At 38.3% G+C, this 22,366-nt stretch overlaps 1 protein-coding gene across 2 annotated transcripts in view; it reads right to left on the bottom strand.

Moving 5' to 3' along the window:
* Positions 1-5,616: 5,616 nt before the first annotated feature.
* Positions 5,617-22,366, bottom strand: part of GALNT18 (polypeptide N-acetylgalactosaminyltransferase 18) — a 260,097-nt gene continuing 243,347 nt past the window's right edge. For both annotated transcript variants that reach the window (XM_086613387.1, XM_086613388.1), the window contains one exon: positions 5,617-5,763. In XM_086613387.1, the coding sequence (XP_086469513.1) occupies positions 5,617-5,763 (147 nt within the window). The remainder of the gene's footprint in view (positions 5,764-22,366) is intronic.

The raw sequence follows: 22,366 nt of genomic DNA, 5'->3' as shown, positions 1-22,366 counted from the left end.
AATTCTTGTCTTTGCAGTGCTTGTGTTGTACTTTTTCAACTGTTTTCAAAGGTATTCTTAGCATCCAGTTGGGCTGGTAGATAATTTTTTTGGTGTAAGTTTACAGTGCATGTGTGTCCTGAACACTACTTACACATGTGTGTAAACAGGGGTTATTTGTGGAATTCCGCATGAGTAATGCTTGAAGTGTACTTTGGGGATCCAAGCCAATTCCTCATAATATGGAAGTGATGCTGTTCCTCAAAGCCAGTGTATGTGTGCTAACTTCCACTAGGTGAGGATTCATGCCTGTTGCTAGCAGTTATTGGCACAGCAGGTTGTGCAGCATTTCAGTATTCTCATGCTAATCTTTGGCTCTGGATTTGTGTTAAGAGCTACTCAGTGATCTTCAGACTGTGGGAAGTGGCAGGAGCTTTCAATTTGTGTTTTGTCACTGGTTTTTCAAAGGATCTGTAGACATGTTTGGGATGTATTTTTAGTACCTCCTCTTTAATCGTGAGCATTTCCTTCACTATATAAGTATATAGCTGAACAATGTCTAGGAGAATATAGAAAATGACAAAATAATGCTAAATAACAAAAAATATGATACATGGAAAACCCTTATTAACAGGTTGAAGATAAGAATGTAGCCTTTGGTGATCTGCTTTGAATTGAAATGTCATCTGCAGCAAAACATTCACAACTGGTATGAGAATCACTGTCACATACAAGCACTTTAAATACAGCTATTTGATTTGCTCTCTGTTTTGTGGGGTTTGGGTTTTGGTTTTGTTTTTTTTTTTTCAGAAAATTAACAGATCTTCCTGAGGCTAACTGTTGGTATGTCAGTTCTAGAGCAGGCAAAGATGGGGAAATAAGACACTGAGATACAAGTAATTTTAACAATGAGAGTAGTTAAAGGAACTGTTTTAGCCAAAATGACAAGCTGAGGCTTATGGTGTTCTTCGTGTTCGCTGATACGAGCTTTCTGTTCATTCTCTGGCCTGGCTGAGAGGTGGCAAACTTCTGCAGCCAGTGTGCTCCATGCTGTGCTTGAGGTTTGGGAACTAGAGTTAACTCTGCTGCAGATTTACCGAGTTGCTGCCTTGGGCCAAGAAGATGCATTTTTATGTTCCCAAAAGCTGAAGTGTGAATAGCCCCCTGGATTTAGCTGGGCAATCTGACTTCTCTTTTGTGGATAAATGAGTGAGCAAGAGATTGCTGGATAGCCGTGGGCTTGGGTTATGGGACACCCAAGTTTGGCTGTCAGAATCGGTAGGATTTTGTAGAGCTTTCTGGTAGTAAGAAAGTGTCAGTATTTTAGAAATTTTGTGTGCTATAACAAATCTGTACCACACAGAGGACCACTGACCAAGGATGTCAGCAGAGTCTGAAGGACGGACTTAACCTCTTAATACTTTCTTTTAGATCTGAGCAGTTGACACCTTCTAAACTGTGGTTCAGAGATTCCTTAGAATAATTCTTCCTTTTAAAAGCTGAAGAAAAGTGGCATTTACCTCCGGCTTTTGCAAGTAATATATATTTGTTGTTTTCATATTGTAAGATAGAAATATATGTCTTGTTTTAATTGTAAAATTCTGTCCTATCACATATGCACTTCAAATAAGGCTAATTCACTGGAAATAACATATTATGATGAAAAGTGTATTTCGGTGGTGTTACAGGAAGTTTTCAGATGCCTTAGCACAAAGATCTCTTTCTGAGACTATGCAATTAAATTCACGTGAAATAGTCACTTCCACCTGACAATGCAAAGCTAATTTTAGTCAATAAACACAAGTACATTGCTTTGCTGTTTCAGAATATAACTGTGAATGGCATTCCTGAGCATCATGTCCTACACTTAAGTATTTTAATCCCTGCCCATGGCAGGGGGGGTTGGAACTAGATGATCTTTGAGGTCCCTTCCAACTCTAACCATTCTATGATTCTATTTTCATTACAAAAGCAAGGGGGGTGTGTGAGGGGGAATTTATAATCACTACAGTAAATCAGCAGAGGATAGACGATTATTCAAAAGTTTTAATGATGCCCTCCTGAGCTTCTATATTAGCACAACTATTTTGTATTCTGGTTTTTGAGAAGGTAGATTCTGACTTAACGCTGTGGAAAACCTTTAACGGTTGTTTGAACAAAAATTTAAATATGATGAGGTTACGTTCTGCTTTTTTGTCTGTGTTAAAAACAGAAGTAGTGTTGAAGGTGTTCTGGCTAGCACAGTGGTAAAATTGTGATCCAAACCTTTCATTTTGGTGTCTTGTTTCTATGTCTTTAAGACCCTGGTTTGATGAAGTGCACTTTAGTGTGATTTCCCCTCCCCCCCCCCCCCGCCAGTAAACAGTCAGTTTGTGAGTGTGTATGTGCATACTTATGTTTTATATATATATTTGGTGGTGTGGATGTATGTATACACGCACATATACATAATATAGGGTATAAACAAAATTGTGGTGCGTTCTATTCATGTGTGACCTTGAAATCTCAGTGTGTCCCTTTCTCTGTGTCTCCAGCTGAGCTTTCGCTGCTACCCAGTATAGAATGATATGTGACAGCTACTTGTTTAATTATTAGTTTTGCAACTGCCTCTTGATCAACATGTATAAAAAAAGGCTCAGTGAAGGCTGTTGACTAGATTAACTTCTTTTTAGTGAAGACACAGAAGGTAGTACAACTCAGGCCTGATGTTGGTGGATTAAATGCCTCAGATTAAATTTTGGTCTTTCAGAAAAGAGGAAACCAAAAATAGTTGCCTCCTCCATAGCAAAAGAGGACAATACTAAGCCCTGTTCTACACAGCCACTCCCAACAGATGTTAGCAAGTTGAAGTTATTTCAATTGCTTGAAAGTTATTTTCTGTTTAATCAGGCTATCCTTATCAGCTAGTAGATAGGCTGTTGTTACTTGTCAAGAAAACCTCACCAAAATATACTGGGAGCAATTCTATAGCAGCAGGAAGAAGAGGGAGCTGACTGGATCTTTCTGATCATCTTCATCTCTGACCATATACAGGTGAGGAGGTATATGACTTCTGGAACTGTGTTCTGTTTTTTCCCTCAAGTGCTAGCTTTCCCTCTTCAAAACAATTTGAAAAACCCAACCAACAAACCACAAGCAACTATCGCAAAGGCAGATTTGGGAATGTTTTTGAGGCAACTGACGATTGAATAATACTCTCTAATGTTCCAGAAAGTGAAGATGAGTTTTATTTTTCACTTAGTATGGTGATTATTTGTCTTTTACAGTGTGAGGCACTGCTGCTATATCTGTGTAATTCCTGTGTATCCGAAAAGTGGCAACGAGGCAGTTCATGACTATAAGTGAGCACATGTCTAGGGAAAGATGGTTATGTCCTTCAGTTACGCTTGTTCTGCTCTGTCTTTTTCCCTCTTCCAAGAGAAGAGGCATGTAAAAGAAAATCTGTTCTGGGACCTTAGGGTCTCAGAAAGTGCACAACAGTGCTGCTGCTTATGTACATTCATAATTTCTACTACACCATTTTAGTAAGCTTAACCAGACGTTTAAACCCATTTCCCTTTTTCAATGTTGCCACTTAAAAATGTTTACTCCACCATACAAAACAAAGGTAAAAACCTATTATAATGCATGTGTTTTACATATAGCTGAATTTGCTGTAGTATAAAGTACTGTTTCAAGTCTGATTTTATTAGGGTTGGCTCCCCACGCCCCCATGTTTATTTTGGTAATTCCACTATAGTTCCTAGAATTGCACTGGGATCAAATTTAAACCCACACTTACCACTGGGGAATTCCTGGTAATGTTGTTCTGTTTTAGAGAAGTTGAAGAAAACTGTTCCTCAGTGCAGGCCCCAAGGAATCAAGGGGAGCAGCAGCCTTGGAACTGGTGTGTAGTGGGGAGGTATGGCTGGGTAGCACCAAACATGGCTTGGTCAGACTGCGGGGCTCACTTAAGGGTTTTGGGGGTTTAGTTGTTGTATGTTTTTTTTCACTTAACAGCGAACATGAGCACACTGCTCAATGTTATCAGGAATAACTACAGTCTTTTTTGGGCAAATGCTAGACATACAGTTTTCATTTTGGTATGAAATGAAACAGTTCAGAGCTCAGCGCCTTCCTTTCGCTTTTGTCAGGTCTTTGCCAGGTATCTCATAAAGAGAGAGCTCATAAAACCACCCCTCTGAAAGTGATTCCTCAGAGTGCAGCAGGCCTGTAAGAAGCAGAGGAGACGGATTTGATCCATACTACTTGTTTTTCCTTTATGGCAGCAACTTCATGCACTGAAGTCTTGGTGTCTTCGCTGAAAGGGAGCTTAGTTTATCTCATGCTACTCTGTGCAAGTTCTGTGCCTTTTCTTTGTCTGAACATGCAGTTTCCTCTTCATTCTTCTGGAATGCCTGTGAAAAATAAGTCCAGTGGCAGCACCTGGGAAGGCTTAGAATGGCTCTGCACGCCGTGTACTGAGCCTGCTCCCACCGGGACACTGCACATGCTCCAGCATGCAGGAGGATCAGCTCACTTGTGTAGCAACCTCCTGTTTTCTCTACAGGGTGAAATTAAAGCGGCTTTATCTGGTCCAGCCGTGGTACCCTGACCCTCAGGTTACTGATGTTCTTTTAGGTTTCTAATTTTAATGGGAGTTTTCACTCAAACAAGCCTGAGAGTCCTCTGACATTGGTCAAAGTGCAGACGTTAAGCCCATGTTTATTGGCTCTTACTGTTTTCCAGTTGTTGGCCCAGCATTTTGTTCTTTGAGAAGATGATGTATGGTAACTATATATAACAGAAGGTTGAACACATATAATTAACGTGCCACATGACTTCAATATTAAACAGTCATGAGGAACAATACTGCTAGCTGGTCCTGAATGCCCAACCCATTGAAAAGTGTCAGGGGTTTTGGTTTTCTTTTTTGTGTTTTTCTTCCAGTAGCTGCTGCTTTTCGCTTGTAGCATTTGTTTTGTTTTCTTCTTTTGAATTAATTCTCTTCCCTGCCTCACTTCTCTCTGTGGCTTTATTTAGTAGTATTGGTGAGGAAAAGTATGCGGGTGCATATCATACACTTCCGCACCTGCCACCCCAATATTTGCACACTAGTAGCTACGGTGATCTAGACAGTTCTCCCTAGAGGGAGAAAGGAGAATAATCCTCCCTCACTGAAGCTGCTAGTGTGCAGGTAGGACTCTACCACAACTCTGGAGAATACTCAGCAACTACTTGCCAAGATCAGGCTTGGGTTAATGAAAACAATGAAACCACCGCTTAACTTCCAAACTGATTTCCATGGAGACAGCTAGACAGTAATAGTGTTTGGACTTTTTTATTCAATAAAAGTTTGAGTTATAAATATTCTCCATTTGTTTCCTATTTACAGTTGTAAAATATTTTAGGATAGCCTACCCATCACCTGTCATTCAACGTCTCTATAAATGCCATTAAAACATCATTGTGAAATAAAAACATCTTATTTTCAGCCCACAAACCCAATTTCCACACACTCACAAAATAAAATCATAGGGACAAAAAAGAGGAGAGAAGGAACTGAGGGAGTATGGGGAGAGAGGAATACAGTACAGCAGGCAACAATGCAGTATTTGCTACACAGTAGCAAAAGAAATGGGTAAAAAATTTAGTCTGCTATGATGACAAGCTTTTCAGGACATTCGTTATAGACCAGCGTTGTCCAGTGCATTTCTGAAGGACGAGCTGAAATCCAAATTCGTTTTCATTGTTTTCCTGCAATTCCAGGCAACGCTTGGATTTTCGGTTCTGGATTGGACCTCCCTTTAAAGATGAGGGGGAAAAAAAAAAGTGATTGGATTAAACACTGTGAACTTGTTGTATTGCATTCAACGTCCAGGTACTAAAGTCCACTGCTACTGTGAAAAATGTTTCTGTTACAGACAAGATAAGCACGGGGTTGGATTTGGAGTGAAGGTTCCCTTTGTCACAGGCTGCTTTAATCTCTGATGCAGTTTAGAATAGCCTCAATTGCCTGGGTACCATTTCAGCAGATGAAGTTTCTAGAATCGAGCTCTGTTTCTGGCCATGCTTTTTAACCATGAGCCAAAAGCTTTCCTGTTTGCTTCAGCTACCTAGCTTAGTGGTTCTGCTGCGCCTCTGAAACATGAAAAGAAAGCAAAAGAGGAGCAGAGCTTTGGCCAGGGGTGTCCTGTAATGTAGGTTAAAATGCAAAAAATTGTTCATTCTTTGAATTCTGAAATGAACTGTCTTTTACAATCTTACATTGCTAATTCTCAGTATCGACTCTCTGTTCAAGTCTCAGCTTCATACTGCCATATTAAAGCCCTATTTTCACTGTTGAGTTGCAGCAAATCTTAAATCACTGAGGCTATCATACAGTTAACTACAGACCTAAATGACAATTAAATCATCCTGTAGGTGACTTAAATTACTTTTTTTCCTTTAATTCTGGTTTCAGTTGATTCTTTCACTCTCTCTCCTCTCTAATAAAGATAGATAACTTGAACATATTAGTGGCTGGGAAATTTCTTCCAGGATATACAGAGTGAAGTAATTTGCACATAAGTCTGAAACAGTATTTCTCTAGAGTATCTTGGACTTGTGTAGTAGAGAATTACTGGCTTAATCTGCAAATCAAAGATCAGAGTGTAAATCAGTACAGATTAATACAGCTGAAGTATGGAAAGAGCAGGAACATTTAAATTACTTATTTGTACAATAGGGAAAAAAATAGTTGCTATTAAAAAAAAAAAACAACCCGCAAAAAAAAACAACAAGCCAACCCCATACAAAAACCCCCACCTCATCAGTTTTGTTCAAGTCTGTGTTCTAGCTTGCATTAGAAAATCATAACTATGATAGATTCCTATTATAATCACAAGGTTATTGGCATAAATCCCATGGAAATGCTGAGTTTGCTTTTTCAGAGAAGGCTGTTCCTCAGGCAGGGGGTAGCTTATGCCATTCAGTACAGGTTCTGATTCATTCAGACAGGTAACTGTGGGATCTCCTCTCCTCCTCTGCTACCAGTAATACTTAGTATGTACTTTCTCTGAGAAGTGACTTCTAAAAACATCTTTGGGACTGGCTAATGAAATGCAGAATTAAGTTTGAAAGCTCTAAGTTTTAAATATGGCTGTGGCTAAAGGGAGACCACTTCTCAAATAATCCACAAAATTCAAAACATGAGGCTTCCAGAAGTCCTCCGTGGTAGGCCAACGCAGAGTCCAGATACCATTTTCACCGATTACGTTACTAGACTGCCAGGCATGCCGTAGGCATCTCAATATACCGCCAGGACGAAATGCTGAGTGAATGTATTTTCCCACTGCTGTATAACCGTTACGGACATTCATACTAATAATGGTAGTTAAGTTTGGGTGTCTGCGGGGAGCATAAACTCTAAGCTATCTATAAGCAATAAAACTGCTTGACATACAAGAAAGTCAAAGAAACTAGGATGGGAAATTAGTCAAAGCTTTATTATATGCTGTTTGTTCCCTTATCCTAAACCCACCACCCCCTCAAGTTACTTTGGCCTTCTAAAGCTCACTAGGGGGAGATTATGTTACTTTTTTTTTCCCAAATTAATTCAATGAGATTTGAATTAGGTCCTTCAGATTACAAGACTTTAGGCTAATGGATATTTTCTCATTGCCAAAAGAAACAGTTGTATCATTTTGTTTTGTGGTTGTGGTTTTTTCTTTTTTTTTTTTTTTTTCTTTTAGCAAAGCATACAGCTTCTATTCTTAATGAAAACTCTCAGTTATGGTTTTTATCTGCATAGATGCAGTGTTGTGTGGCACCCAGGGTCAGCTCCCTGTATTGGAATTGGGAATTACAGTTTACCACAAGTGTTTCTGCCTAAACCCAAAATTGAGATCAACTTCCTTGTGCTTCCAACTGATGCTGGAGATGCTTGTGTTGCTGTAATTTAGGGTAACTAGTTCTGTATCTTTCATGTATCAGTTACTCCTTGTCATTTCTAACTTACTAGCCAAAGTGAAGGAACAGAGTTAATTCTCTCCCTTTTATGTAAATCATGAAAGCTAAAACACAAGCGTTTCCCTTGGTGCAGCTCTTGCCTCTCCTCTCTGCCCAGACTCTGTGAAATGAGCTCTGTGGTGTCGATCTTACGAACAGCTTTTATGCTTACGAAGGGGGATGAGCTAGGATGCCCAGGTCTAGCTGGCTTCAGCATTGGAGCCTGTTTTTTCTCCCCCAAGACTGTGTATGGGGCCCAGTCTCCTAACTTAGAGATCTGTTGGGTAGAGGAAGCCACAGCACCAAGTCTTAAACACTGCCATGCTGAGTTGGAATTTCTTTCTGCCCAACTTCCATTTGTTTCAATGGTGAAGGGTTTCTTTGACTTGAATGGGCCCAAATGCCTTCTATTCCCATTGCGGATTTCAGGGTAGAGGAAGGAGGATGTTCACAGTGGAGACAAAGGATGTTCACAGTGGAAACAATGTTTTTCCTCTATTTTAAGTCATCTAGAGCACACATAGGTATTACAGTAAGTGTATTTATATGAAATACTTCAATATAGGCAGCTACATAAACAAAGTGTAAAGCACTCCTAAGGAAAAACAAAACAAACAAGCAAACAAAAAAAAAAAACCCACACAAAAAGCCCATCCTCTCCTTCTCTTTTCCTGATGTGCCCTCATGTGAAATCCGCCTTCTGTTTAACAGAAACAAGTGACTCAGGAGATAAAAAGCCAGGGAAGCTCCTTTTGATGTGCTGCAAAGCACTCTGTAGTGGCTACTGAAAATCCCCCTGCTGAGTACATTGGAGCTGGCTGTATGGAACATTAAAGAGACACCAAGATTAAGTAGTGGCTAATATGTGTGAATTGAGTGTTGTAGAGAGCATGGAGTCTTTTAGCAGGATGAGTTTTTTTCCCCACAAAAGAGAAGTCTGAAGGCTCAAGTCCTGTTAGAAAGAGAATACCTCAGCTCCTAAAACACGTGAGGTCCATGCAGAACTGTGGCTTAAACCTTCAAGAGAGGATGCCGTCTGCACAGCTTTGATTCCTTTCAGTAAGAATATAAATGAAAGAATCGCTCTGAAGTACAGAGAGAAGGGTTTGGACAGTGCTTGCTTAACATTTCCTGTTGTTAGCCTACTTAATTGTGTTTCCTTTTATCCCCTTCCTATGCCTAATGCAAGCCTGTGACAGTGCTGTTGGTCTGTCATCTCTCGGGTGGTGACTGAACTCGCGCTGTTTCACCGCAAAAGCGCCCGAACGGAGTAACAACACGGAAAGAAGTGCGCAAGCAGGACTGATGCACTGAAAGCTAACGCTGCGTTTTGCTACTTTGACTGGCTTGGCCTCCGCATTACAGCATTCCTAAACGGTTTCTGCAGTCTGTCATCATCATTGGCATTTGGAACCCCAAAGCCAAATGCAGAAAAAGGTGTTCTTTTAAGTATTTTTTTTTTTTATAACCATTTAGTAAAACTTGCATAAAACTGAGTCATGTTTATCACTTGCTCAGCAAAATGGTTTATTGTAATACTACATTCCAGGCTAAGTGAAAGGCAAGATGCCTATCTGGTTCCCTTTCCCCATCCTAGGTAAGACCTCTGCTTTCCAATTTAAAGGCAGAAAAATCAATAGCCTAGGGTAACGTCTTTAATCAGAATGCATAAAATGCAATTCTATAGGCTGAAACAAGTCCAAGAGGAATTCTGCCTGGCTGAACAGAATTAGGATTAAGGTCATTGATGATGAGAGGAAGCTCAATGGCAGTAGAAGTCTCAAGAGGATAAATAAATATCCAGGTCAACTATTTCATAAAAATAGACTGAACGTGACAGCACTAACAAGTCTGACAGAAAACCTGATGGGTTTAGCAACGCAAATTGAAGCAATTCCTGTGAGAAGCACAAATGCTCTCAACTCCTGCTGGTAGCCTTAGACACATACAAAAGTGATTGAGTGCTTTGTAAGCACACTCTTAATGTAAACACTGCCTCACGCATCCTGTTATGACCAACAGCTATTGGAACGTGACATAACACACACAGTGGAAAGCAATACTTTTGACTTCCTTTAGAATTACTGTAATTTCTGCGTATCTGCCATATGTAAGATGTTTTCTCTGAAGTCTTTCACTAAAGCAGAATTTATCCAATGATATGGCATCTAAGAATACCGTTTGATGGTGCCTGCCAACCATTGCAGTACAGGGATGGTCCAAGATGCTTGGTAGGCAGTCGTATGCGTGTCTGTTGTACTTAAAAACCAACTTGGTTTTAGGAAGAGCAGCATCTTGCAAGCGTATACTTATTCTAGGCTATAGCTGGAGTGCTAATAAGCTGTGCAAAGTAATTAGGCAGTCTTTGAACTGTTGTATGGTTTTTGTTTTGGTTTATTGGGGGGTGGTGGACGAACAGTTCCTGAACCTCCCCCTTCCCGTATTTGTTCTGCAGGGCAGTGAAGTGGGATGAGCCCTCTCTGGAATATTGGTCCTCACAGAACCAGGTTCAGTTGAAAGGTGGCATAAAGAGGGCTACAAATGGGACAGAGCATCAGTACAGCTTTCTTTGCAAATACCAGAGATGTTAAATACAATTTGTTTGTAAAGAAATAGGTACAGTGTGTACACACACTATGTAACCTGGAACTCCTGCCTCTCCATACTACTGCTACTGCCCAACGGGGGTTTTATACCATGTTATGCTCCTCAGACAGACTCCCTTCAAAACAAAGCAGGTTCTGACTTCACGACAAAAGATGCATTAAGAAGTTTCTGTAAAGATATACCTAGCCAGAAAGTTCTGAACAGCTCATGGGTTTTCTTGCCAAAAATATCATCTATTTTTCTACTTATCTTTTGTGCTAAATGACAGGCCTTTTAATCAGAGGACGCTTTACTGGTCACAGCGTAGAATCTTTTTTATTTCTGGCTATATTAGATAGAAATTTACCATTATATTTACTCTCTAATTTTCTTCAGTAAGAATTCTCTTCAGCAAGAAGCAAGTAATCTTCTGTTCTTTCTTACTCTGAAGTCAGGTTGCCACGGTTGTGTTGTGATATATGAACAAAAAAGCAATCGGCAGAAAAAGAACAGAGATGCTACTTCACATAGTTTAGGTATTTTAAAGGAAGGATTCAATTGTGGATATGTGGCATCAATAAAGCTGAATAAATAATTCACAGCATCTAATTGACTTGGTCAGTTTAGTCATTGTTTGTATTGGGCACATCTGCTAGATGTGATCCATGACATTCCAGTTATTTAGGTTGGTGTGATGGGCTCTGTGAGCTGCAAGTGGTTGCACTGGGTTTCCAAATTTTCCAGAAAAAGCAATGTAGAAAGGGAAAATGGAGAGGTGAGGTTATTGCTTTAGACTGGACATGGGCTTCATAAGCTGGTAAAAGCTCTTGGGCATGAAACTTAAGACAGGGGTTGATCACTTGTGAAAATGAGGGATATTAAACAAATGCTGGAACTTATCAGCATTACTGAAAATCAGACTGATTGCTCTTTTAAACAAGTTATTATAAAGTGTACACTTTTGTTACAGAGTTTACACCTACTTTTTGCTCATCACTTAAAACCTCATGTTATTCTACCTAAAAGAAGAAAAAAGGAAGTGCTCTTACCAGCCTGCCTAACCATGGCTATTTCAGAAAGAGGTCTTACAAGGTTAATAAATGCATCCAATCTCATATCACATAAGCTATATAGATCATTGCATTCACTAGTTTATAATTTTCTATTTCTACCTCAATCAGTGACTTCAAATATTTACATGTTTGCTCTACCTTTGAGGCAGAAATGCCAATCTTCACTATTGCGTTGATACATTTGAATCAAAGAATTATGCTGAGGTATACATGACGTAGATAATCGCCACTCCAAACAGCATGCATGATCGTCTCTTTCATTTTCCCAGAACACTGGGGCGAATTTTCAGTGACTGTTAGTACACCAAGTTTAGTCCTAAAATAATTACTCGATTTTTACAAGTTGTTTTGTCTTCTGTGTGGTCACTTCTGTATGAATGTTGCTGCAGTGAGAAAATGTTCAACAGGAAAAAGTGAATCATTTATCCCATACAGTAAATAATGTATTATCAGTATTGCCTATTGCTTGGATTTATTGAATGATGTTATTGAATTTAGAGTTTCTGCTTTATGGTGGGTATACATAATGGTGTATATATAAGTAATTGATTAGTTCCTTCTCTAATCTAAAGCAGTATGACAAATTTTCCAACTCCTTGGCAAACAGGGGCTCTCTTAGTAAAGCAGACTCTATAACATACTCTTTGTTGTTCAAATCTTTCAAAAATTAATTTTAACTATTTAAATTGAAATATTCCTCAGTGAAGTATATTGTTAGCTGTTGCCTTTCTTCAAAGGCACTTGGTTCCTAATATATTTGATATGACTACTGTGAAAATAAGGTGCATTTAACTGTTATTATATGTATAAAATATTATATACACCAGTGTTCTATATTAAAAAGGTGTTGTCTGTCAGCTATTTAAATCACTATTTACCATTAGATAGGCAAATGAGAATCCTTACTAGATGCTTTTTAAATGTGAGTTTATTTTTCCAATACCAACCAAAACTAATTGCTGTGTACAGCATAAACTTCGGTGGAATTGTAACAGGGAAACAGCCAAACAGGGTTTGTAACAGGGACAGCCAAACCATGTCTTAAGGAAAAAAATTAAATCATCTTTTTCCCTCTTCCTCACTTCTCTTCCTGCACTCAGGCTCTGTTGTCAGGGTAGCCATCTGAGCACTGGTCTTAACATCCACTTGCTGGTACCCAATGAGTAGATACTATGAAACATCCTCTGACAATGGGACTAGATGCATCATTCAACAGTTATAACCATTTAATGTCTACATGATGCTTTGTCTCACTCCTTTTCTGAGACTTCTGAGTGAGTGTTCAGATTTTACACCATCATAATTGCTAAACTTTTATATTGCTGCAAGAAATTTTTAACACTGCAGCTATGACAAATCAAATGATGCAGCCCTAACTAACTGTGTGTCCAAACTACCATTTAGTTACTAGTGGACTGTGCAGTCAGTTTGTGTTTTGTTTAATCTAGATTGGCTACATGAATGTAAAGCAGTCTCGGTTGCGAGCACAGCCCTCTAAAGGTGTAACAGGTCTATCTTCAGCATGTGGCAATACACGCTACTGTTAATTAAAGTATTTAAATAAAAGCAATTAAACCTGGCAAAAGGAAATGCTGTTTCATACAGAGAATGTAATTGGAATAGAAACAAATTACAGAGAAACAGTATAAAAATCAGAAATGGAATATATGGATTTATACCTATCAGTAATTTTTGCCATATATATTTTTTTTATCACAGGTTACAAAGGCCCATTTGATAATAGGAAGATTAAGAAAATAATAACTTGCAAAGAAATAAGTTCAAGCCTTCACTGAAATACAAAGAAGCTCTTTAAAATATGATAGCTGAAAACGTGTTTTACTACAGAAAATGGTGATAAAACTAAGAAAATTGAAGTAGGCTTTGGTGTAGAATACATTAGCCAGACTAGAAAGATCATTAGGAATTTTTCAGAAAGTAAATATGATTTATGAATGTAAATGCATTATTGTATCAGTAGTGGCCAGGAAATATTTTTGACATATTATTAGAACAACATCTGCAGAAACAAATATCCTAGGTCCATATGATTTTGTAAATGAATTATTGAACACTGTTTCTGGAGGGGCAGAGTCGTGGGAAATGGGAAGTAGTTTAAAAAGGGAATCTTTTGTCCATACATAGGCATGATAATTATGACTAAATGCAGAATTCACAGCGGAACATATTGTTTGGTTTTGTTTTGGCAGCAAATCCAGATGATGATGTATTATGTTGATCTTCTGATAGCTAGGATTACCCAGTAAGTCCTTTGTAGAAAAGGAAAAATTAGCTTTATGCTCTGCAGTTGATAGTGATGCACATGGTTTTCCTGACTACAGCTGCTGTCCTAACGAGTGAACAGGACAACTCACTTAGAAATAAACTAAACTGAATGCCTTTTTGGGAACTGGCAGTCATAAAAGAGTAAGCTCCAGAAATGCATGTTGGTGAGAGATGATTCACAGGTTGACATTTTCTGAATTTGTTTTTCTCACTATTAAAGAGGATGCTGTTTGTAAGTGTCTCTCCTGCGTCCTCTTTTTGCCATATACTGCCTGCTGTCCTACTCGGGAGCATTCGAAAAACTGGAGATGCAGCACCTGCTGTATTGAGTAGTCGCTGGCTACTTAGTGCTCTAACTTTGATACTCTATAAAGTTCTGAATTAGAACTTAAGATGTGTTTCTACACAATATAAATTAACAATAACTACTGCTACGTTTTATACCTTCATCTACTAGAAGGAGTGTTAGATACAGGTAAATAGTGTGTTTCTAAACATCTCTGGAGTCTTGAGTGAGACCTAGCCTATAGAAAAGAATTCAGAGTTAATGCTCTGCACCAATGTTTTCTGCAGGGTAATTTTGCTCTAACTGAAAAGTAGAATTTTCTTTAATATAGTCTTTCTTTTCACAGATTGTGCCATACAGTAGCTGCCTGTGTTGAGAAACAGTATTACGATATAACTAGGAAAAATATGGGAGTGCTGGATACATTGGCTTTATTTGCATGTTTTACAAATACATTTTGTGAAAAGCTTAGAATTATTACCTTTTTCTTTTTCATTCTGAGATTACATATAAATGACTTCTGCAAACATGTCAGGCTTGATTTATCTGCCTTGATCTAGGCTTGCTTCAAGATGTCTAAAGTAGAAGACAGAGAAAGGCAACAACGATGCTTTAAAGTGTGATGGAATATTCAGATGGTGGGGAATTACAAAATAATACTAAAATGAAATAAAAATAGTACTTTACTTAGGATGGGAATGAAAATTACATCTGACTTCACTGATTGAAAGTACGCATACCTATGCAAAACTAGTAAATGAACTTTCTAAGGAAAAAAGGATTGTTATGGTTAGAAATTTGCAACAACTACTGTGATTACACGGGTATAGGAAACCTGTTGAATTCACTGTCACAGGCATCAATGTTCAGTGAGTGCCTGGATGTTCTTAATGGGCTGGGTTAATTTTAAGAGCACTGATAAACCAACTTTTTACAGGCATGCTGAGATGGTCATTCAGACAAATCAAATCTCCGTCTTCATGAAGAGAGCACATTAGGGGTCAAGAAGGGAATCCTCCTCCTGGTGTTACAGTGAACTGCTGGCTCAGAAGAGAGCTCGTTTCTGTGAAACAGCAAGCATTGACCATCGCCTGAGGCAGTCTTCTAGATGAGGTAATTAATCTAGTTAATTAATTTCCCGATCTGCGATGTGGCAAATTCTGCATTCCTAGGTTTCGCCCTTTTTTTTTTGTCTTGAAGCAATCATCACTTCTGTATATGTTGCTTTCTAAGGCTCATTCTGCATTGCTTGTCTGTGCAAAATTCTCATTAACGTGTCTTTCCTCCCCGTTTTTCAGTGTGCACAAGACGCAGTATTAGTTTGCTAATGAAAATTAGCACTCCTCATGCCTAAGAGCACCTTCCTGCCTTATTCTTTCTTGTTTTCTCTTTCTCCTTATGGATAAAAATATTGTTCTAACGTAGCATACCTGGAAAACTAGTGTAAAGAAGAAAAGTTCACATTATGATTAGCATTGGGGCTATCTAGTTATTCTTCTTCAGCCAGACAAATAAGAAACTCCTGTCAGCACAATTGAAAAACCCAAGATTTTTATATTTTCCCTAGGAAAGAGATGTTTTTCCTAGACATCTTAACAGGTTCTGAAAGATTTATGGGTTTTAGATGAAAGTACGCATTCCTATTTCTTTGTGAGACGTAACTCTTATGAAAAAGTAACTCCTTTGAAAAACAAAAATACTGGATTACTTTTTTTTTTTTCTTTTGTGTGTGTTGTGTATTCAGTTAGTCTAGGTTTTCTAAGCTGAGTGCTCAATGTGAGGGCTTCCTAACTCATTTTAACCCAGAATCTGAACTGTTTGCATTGTCATTATATGCTTATCATTAAACCAATCTCTAGAGACCACGGACTAAATTAAGTGCCAACTGAAGAAAATAAGAAATTAATTTGCACTAGTATTTCAATAGATCTGCATATTCTAACATGGGAGTTTAGATTGGGTTCCATGGGACTTTGGTCACAGTATCTAGTTATTGAAAATGGCTTTTTTCCTAGTAACAACAAAAATCTGTTAGCTGATGATAATTGATATTGGGAAGGAATGTCCTTGCAGCTGCAGCACGAACCTTGCAGTTCACCCAGACAATAATAGAAATAATCTATTTTTTGTCTGTTAAAATGGGTATTGTCACTGTCAGGTCCAGGATACCAAACTTGATGGCCTGGTCATCTCACTAAATAACAAATCCTCTTTTCTTGTCATATATATCATTATTGCATCCTGATTTAATTGCCTTCCAAGTGAACATTTTTCTCAAGTATTTTCGTCTTGGATTGTAGGGTGTTACTTGGTAGCCAAACCTTGCTTACATACATATTGTTCTTGTCTCCATTGGAATTAAAGATGCAGCTTCTACTGATTTGATCAGGACAGAGTTTTATTTTTGTCTGGGAAGTTAGGAATAAGAAAAGATGTATGCTAAAGGTAAAAACACTTCCATCCATCTTGCAGCTGAGGAATGCAGAACCCAAGAAGAGGTTGGTCCAGTAATGCAAAGGAGGGGACCAAGAACAGAGCTCAGATCTCCTAAAGCCCAGCCACATCATTTGGTAAACATTGGTTATCATCAGTCGAATTGTACAAAACATTCTGGATTTGGCCATTGTTATGCATGTCTGTCATCATAATGCCATGTAGTACCTTGTCAGCAGCAGGTGTCACCTGCAATTATTGGATGGAGCCTTTCCAGACATTTGAAATTAGGAAAACCAGGTGGAACTAGAACAAATAATTTATCTGTAAATAAATGTGGTGTTTAAAATTATATGCTGAAATATGCAAATAGGGTATCTGTTTTGAAGGAAAAACATGGGTATGTGTTAACTTCCTTCTAAATTAATTCAGCACAAGTGTCTTTGGAGCTTAAATGTGTAGTCCTCAGGAGAGCAAATACTGCATAATGTGATATGCTGGAAAAGATTTGAAATGCACCCACTAAAAGCTCATTTTGCTGCTGTATTCACACACAGACTTTTTAGCTGGCAAGTTCTGTCCCTAATTTGCAAAAACTAAAACTTGCTACTAGAAAATTAGTCTGAATAGAAGACTGAACTTAGACAAGAAAAATTTGGTTACCACTAACTATAGCAATAACTACAAGCAAATTTAAGTTGTTAAAATACACAGCGTTACATAATGATATTTATGTTTAGTATTTTTCCTGCATGTGTTTTGCATATATTTTCATATTTAAGTTGAAGTCAATAATTAAAAATGGAGAAAGATTGAATACTTTCAGATTTTTGTAGTTCTAAATAATTCTACATAAATGGGACTAAAGAGTTTGTAGGCTTATAATAAGACATAGTTCAAAGAGTCTAAAAAACAAATAGTCCAATACACCTGTTTTTAAAAAGTGCTTAGTATGACAAGAATATTTGTTAAGTTGCACAAGAATTAGGGATAAAGTTATTGGAGCAAAAAGAAAATTAAGCATTAAATACAACTTTCTGATGTCTAACTAAGCAGAACAATGGTCAGGATCCTTGTCTTCCCTCTATAAGGCCTTGTGCAGTTATCCAGTCAGTTAAAATATTAAGTATGACAAGCCAGAGTAATAGTTGATCAAAGGCAAAGAGTTGCTAAGTCTAGAAAAAAAGTGCTGCTGAGGTACTGGACCCATACACCAACCCAGCACTGGGGCCCCTGGGGCTTGTGGAAGTGCTTTTGTGTGGCTGAGGTTTCAAACGGAACACTTGGCAACGCTGGTTATTTAAAAATCAGATAGCCTCACTGAAAATACAGGGCTTAACCTAGTCTGTTGGCTCAATTAATTGAATAATTAATTCTTTTTTCTGTTTTTCTTTACATTTCTCCTGCAGGATCAAAATATTTCTTTTAACAGGATCACACTCACTTTCTGTTCTGAGCTGCCAGGCAGGTAGCACTGCGTAATTATAGAGCTGTATAGCAGTACAGCGTGTCTTATACTGCAAATACACGTTGAGTGTATTTCCATCCTTTGGGGTTAGAAGTACGGAATAAATTCAAATTTCCCATAAATTAATGATGCTGGTTTTCTACCCCGTGGCTCTCATAATGGAAAAATGTGAAGAAGTTCATATGGACAATTGTTCCCTTAGACACGCAGTTCTACTGAAATTAATCCCTCTTGTACACTGATGTCCTTGGCTAATATATGGGCTGAAACTGCGAGTGGACACATTAGAAGGAAACTGGCTGCTGTTTAATGGTGTTAGCCTCCACTGCTGCACTATGCATGCTCAGCAAGGAGGCACATGAAATTGGTACAGAGATTCTCTCCTTGCTTCACAGGCCTCCGGTTTAATCCTGCCACACAGTCTGCATTCCTACACTTGTCTGGGATGTGGTTGTGGGTAATGGTTCTAGCTAGTGGTAGGATTAGATATCCCTGAATTTCATAAAATAAAGGCAGGTAAGAGTAATTCAGAATTACGGTCTGACAAAGGCCAAATCTGTAGGAGGAACAAAATGTAAATGCTTTCAGTAATTGTAAGGTCTATTTTTCTTTATATAGCTACATAGATTATCTATTTAATCTATTTATTATCTAATACCTATTTAAATGAGATCTGAGTAATCATGTTTATCTGTGGAATACTGTAACAACTAAGTAACGTTTGCTCTCATCTGTCTTCCCTTTTCTTTCCAAAGCAATTATTACTATGATATTTGGGAAATTATACATATAGTAACTACAGTTGTCAGCAACAAATTTTATTTATAGCTTCTTAGGATAGCAAAAACCTCCCCCTTTGAACACTTCTGAACTGGAAGATTTTTCCGTGGAAACCTCCAGCACTGACTAGAATCGCAATGCTCCATAACATGTAAAAGCAATATTATCGTAACAGGTGGATGCAACTGCTAGTGGCCATGGGTACGCGACAGCGCTGAGCATAGGCTCTGCACAGCCTCTCCCTCCCACGAGGTCTGCGAGGAGTGTCCATCCCTATAAATGCATACTCTTCTGACCTTTCTATGGCAACCACACCGGAAGTTGAAATACTTAAATTAACAGAGCTTGCTGTACTGAAAAGAATTCAACATGGAGCAATCTTAAAAGGATGCAGCTCTTAGGTTTTTCAGCTTGTGTCCTTTCTTATACCTCTTTTGACACAGAGCCCTCGCTCGTCATGTTTCTCACAACAGCAAATAGTGACAGCATAGCTAGTCTGGTTAGAAGCTAAGAAACAATCATATCCCTACCTGACTAAATACAAACATGAAGACACTTCAAGATAAAAAGTAATTACAGGAAAAGCTTCCTCCTTTTGTCTTTGTCTCTTCTGCAAGAGTCCTAACGTGCCATAAGCATACTTTGTAGATGACCTGCTGTCACCCAGGTGATGTATGTAGAGATGAATTTCACTCACAGGGCAGGTATTATGTCACAACTGCCTTTCTACCAGCAATAAACTTGATAAAGCAGAGACTGAGAAACTTCTTAAAAAAAACCAAACCAATACACCTCCTCCAAAAAAAACCTGACTGGAGCATTTAGAATGTACTATTTCTTAGTACACAGAAGAAATTTATAGTATCAGGTAGTCAGTTCAGAAAAGCATGGTTTTGACCATAAGCAGTTTCTACTAAAAGATGTCCCAAGGAGCTATCTGTCCAGGTGCGCTGGCCTCTATCTCCTACACCTCAGAGCCCCTTACTCTGTCCACGTAACACCGATAATACGGCAGTCCCAAGGACAGCACCTCTACCGAGCGTGTGGACAGTGACCGTCCTGCAGATGTGCTTCAGAGCTGATGCCTCCCGCAAGCATTGGGTTAGAGGGGAGCAGACCGCTGCTGCCAGCACGCTGCATGTGCACCTGCTCCTTGCCAGGAAGAGCTCACAGGGTGAGACCAAAATTAATTGTTTAGTACTAAATAAGGGGCACTCGGTGGCAACTGGGGTTAGTTTTTGCTTTCCTAATGGTTCATGATGCCAGAGCAGTTTTCTTGATATCAGGTTTAAATTAATAATTTAGTAAATTCTGACCATTTTACCACCATGTAATTCTCTTAATTCTGTCCTCTCTGTCTTGTGTAATTTCTGGTGATTACTTACTATTTTGCTCTAAGGTCTAATTTTGTTCTGATTAGATGAAAAAGTGGTGAGACAGACTGAACTAGGTGACCTGTCAAACACTTAGAAGACTTTTCAGCATAAAAGTAGTCCCAAAATAAGCACTTCCCTAGGAGAAGACTTGACAAACAACCCGAACAATAAAATTCTTGAACACAACCCAGTTGATGGGAGTCTCTTCTGTGCTAATTTACATAATTTGACATAATTACAGTTATAAACACTTGAAGAAGCCTTAGAAGGAAGAATGTCAGTGAAGCATACATTTTATTGGGTCTTGCTACATTTGGCAGCTGTACAAAACTGTGCAGCATGGAAGTTTACTCAGATGGATCCTGATTATACAAACACAGAACACAAGCTTTGAATGCTCAATGCAAGTTTGTCCCCTACAGAAAGATACCACACTGGGGTCTCCCAAGACCCCAGTCTAATGAAAATGGTTTGAGGTACTGGGAGTAGTTCCCTCCATATGAATGCCTGTTAAACCACTATTTTGTCCACAAGGAAGCAGTGGACATCTGAGTGTCTGACTCCAGACAACTGAAGGTAGCCTGCAATTGAAAGTAGCCACATAAAATTCTAAAACCAAAGTAAAAGATACATTTTTAAAAAAGAAATGAAGTTTGACAGATATTATACACACACCTGTATATAAGTGTATACACTCACTCTTCTAATCAAAGAACAAATTAAGAATTAAATCTGTAATAGATCTACAGAAGCAAGACCACTAGCTGAAGATGACCCCTGTTTTCTACTTTTGTCATAAGGATTTCTCTCATCATTACATTTTAACATTTTCCTCCACCTTTGCATTGTTATCTGACTAAACCTTTTTCCAAAAATCTCTACCGCCTTCTATCAGCCAGACTGAGGTCCATGTCCCACTTCAGACTATCATGGTGCCTTTCAGAATATAGTGTGTTTTGCAGAAAATGAGTAAGTTTCCTCATTCAAATTTTAAGATACATGTCTGGAATGCTGGCCAAATGTATGCCTCTACTTGCACTGCAATATTTTTAATTATCTATATCATCAGATATTCTTGAATGGATAGAGAATCTGGAGAAGTCAAAGCATACTTGCAGCCACAGGAAGGAGCTATAAAATGCTATGGCATCTACATTTTAATTAATATTTCACAAACTGCAAGACTACATTAAGCATCAATACTTACAGTCCTGCTTATTTTCAGTAGTTCTGCTCACTGCATAATATGGAAAATAAATACCAGAGCTTTAAATATGTAATAAAAAAGACTCTCTTCAGATAAACAGCTTCCAGTATATTCACAGAAACACATCCTTTCACCAGACTAAATGGGAGCATTTCAAATAGAGATCATCAGTTGATCTTGACAAGCCTTGATTACTCTCATTAGCTTTCTTCTAGCTTACAGAACATACAAGGGGCTGTGTACCACACTGTACGTTGAGAAATAATGGCGTTTTAATTGCATTGGGTATTATCAAAATCCTTTTTGATCAGCAAGCTTTTAATTATTTCATTTGTCTCTTAATTTATCATAAGGAAACAACTAATTAGCTTTCACTTCTCCTGGACAGAAGTTTCTTTGTAGAAGACTTAATACAGTCCATCAAGTCTGGTTTAACAGCACTGCACTTTCATTGGGCATTATATTTGGAAAATGGAATGGAAATACAGACAGAAAACAAACCTAAAGTAGTTAAATACATTTTTGAAGCTTTTAATATTTAAATTACCAATGCATTCTACTGCTGCCCCCAATTTAGATCTAGCATAATTAGTTTTACAAAACAGCAGCAGTATTGTGGAGAAGAAACCACTAATTGCCACCAAAGGGTTGGGTTATACAGAGCAATCACTGACTAGATGGACAGTACTAAAACGGTACCGAAATGCTATTTAAATAAATATTAGTTATGCTTTTTTAAAATGGTACCAAAAATAAAGTGCAGAGACGCCCCCCCCCCCCCCCCCCATGATGACACTATGGTTACAATTTGAGATAAGGCATAATTAAAACTCTGCCTTCAGGAGACAATGTGAAAGCTGGGATGTCTTTCCAGGTTAGGAATTTAAGGTCTGCTGCTTGAGAGCTATTTTTTAAAGACAAAGA

The sequence above is a fragment of the Tauraco erythrolophus genome, chromosome 6 (genome assembly GCF_009769465.1).
Source record: "Tauraco erythrolophus isolate bTauEry1 chromosome 6, bTauEry1.pri, whole genome shotgun sequence".
NCBI classification, from domain to species: Eukaryota; Metazoa; Chordata; class Aves; order Musophagiformes; family Musophagidae; genus Tauraco; species Tauraco erythrolophus.
The sequence above is the reverse complement of the archived record's forward strand: the minus strand, read 5'-3'. Positions and strand labels throughout refer to the sequence as shown.